Consider the following 1,919-nt stretch of genomic DNA (forward strand, 5'->3'; position numbering starts at 1 on the left):
TGAGCCATAAGCGTAAGCGAATCACTCAGGACTCGCTCACCCCCTCTCTCCTGGCTCACAGCTTCTTCTTCTTCTTGGTTGGCAACCAATGTTAAGGCGCATTACCGCCCCCTGGATCACAGCTCAGGGGACATTTAGATGAGAAAATATATATTTAACACATTTAAGGAAAATACTAATAAAATACAAATAAACAAAATAAATGTTTATTAAGCAGTTTTGATAGAAAATTGCTTAATTTTAGAAATGTTTTTGCTGTTTTTTACGGAAGCGTAGAGCTGCCACCCAGGCAAAAGAAAAATACAAGTGTATCACGTTATAACGTGAAAAGTTTATTGTTCTAACAAGATACTTTTCCTGTTTGTACAATATACTTTTCACGTTTGAACAACATAATATCACGTTATTACAATATACATAATTATCACGTTCGTACAATATAAATATTATATTGTACGAACGTGATACTATTACAATAACATTTTTTATTGTAAGAACGTAAAACGTGTTGCATTCGGAAACCCAAATCCATGGTAGTTGTGGAGAGCTCACGCTCTTCAGAACTGGCACTTAACTTTGAATGCCCTGCTTTCAACACAAACACTGATAGCCCACTTCTGAGATTTCTTCGGAATCGTGGTGTACCTGAGGACTGTCTCTTACGAATGCTACAAGAACACGTAAGTGCTCTCTTGAGGGGGAAACTTGTAAAACTCGCTTTTTACGAAGTTACAGCGTCTAAAAATGTGACATATTGCTAAGTTAGCAACCACAGCGGTTTTCGCTTCTCTCGCTTTAACTGCGTAAGGACGTAACGGTAGGCTGCATTGGTGTGGATGTATATGGAATGGAGAATGTAAAACAAATTAACCCGCTGTATAAAACTGGGTCGTTGTATGACCACATGTTACTACTTAACCCGTATGCAGATTCCAGGTTTCTTAAATATATCGCTATATTATGTGATGCACAATGTTTCCTTGTTTATCTAAAAACAAATGAATTAAACTGTGTTTATATTGATATTTGGCTTCAATTAAAAAAAAACAGTGAGTTCAACCCTTTGTGCTCTGTGCAACTGAAAGATACGTGAATACTAATTTACTTTTTCAAAGGTGGGCGTTGTATATACTGTAATATTTCTATTAATAACATGTTAGAGAATCTCATTAATGTTGCTGGCATAGAGAGAGGAAAAGAGTAAAATGCTAAATATTGATGGCTGCCACTAAAATAATAACAGACAATTATCAAAACACATGTGAAATTTACATACATTTTTTTAGTGAGGTACCTCATGTGGTGTGGCAGCAGGTATACCTTGTACTTCTGTATAGTAATAAATATCTTTGTTATTACAGATTGATGCCACAGTGATTGATTTCATGGATGACAAGACCCTGTCTGGTTACATCCCAACATATGGTGACCGGATAGCTGCCAGACGGTTCTGCTTGGAAAACAGTGGTGCAAGTACTAAGGAATCAAGAAAAAACTCATTGCTCGAAAAATTGAAGGAAAAGATGGGAATCAATGAAAATGAGAAGAAACCTGATCATGAGGAGGCATTTGTTTCTAAGAGAAAAAGAACATATGCAAAAAACAACAAATGGGCTGAGAAAAAGACTCGAAAAATTGAGTTAGGGTGGATCCATGAAGGTAAGCAAGTGAGAAAGCGCAGAGGAGGAGGAACAAGGACCTTTGATGTGCCCAAAGACTCCAGAAAAGCTGACATATTACAGTATGCTAAAGATCTTTTCTTTCCAAGTGGAAAAAGCAAATTTGGAAGATGGGAGGTGTTCAGTCATGACATATTAGACTATCAGGAAGAGGCCGTATTTGATGAAGATGTCACAGTTGGAGAACTCTACTCAGCACTTAAAATGGGAATGTTGAGATTTTACTTGTGCACAAGAAGA

General features: G+C 36.9%; 1 protein-coding gene across 1 annotated transcript in view; it reads left to right on the plus strand.

Moving 5' to 3' along the window:
• Positions 1 to 475: 475 nt before the first annotated feature.
• LOC113009444 (uncharacterized) overlaps positions 476 to 1,919 on the plus strand; it is a 2,812-nt gene continuing 1,368 nt past the window's right edge. Inside the window, exons 1-2 of the mRNA XM_026147732.1 lie at positions 476 to 680; positions 1,362 to 1,919. The exon at positions 1,362 to 1,919 is cut by the window's right edge and continues 1,368 nt beyond it. Coding sequence (XP_026003517.1) covers positions 531 to 680; positions 1,362 to 1,919 — 708 coding nt within the window. The 5' untranslated portion in view covers positions 476 to 530. The remainder of the gene's footprint in view (positions 681 to 1,361) is intronic.

The sequence above is a fragment of the Astatotilapia calliptera genome, chromosome 2 (assembly GCF_900246225.1).
Source record: "Astatotilapia calliptera chromosome 2, fAstCal1.2, whole genome shotgun sequence".
NCBI lineage: Eukaryota > Metazoa > Chordata > Actinopteri > Cichliformes > Cichlidae > Astatotilapia > Astatotilapia calliptera.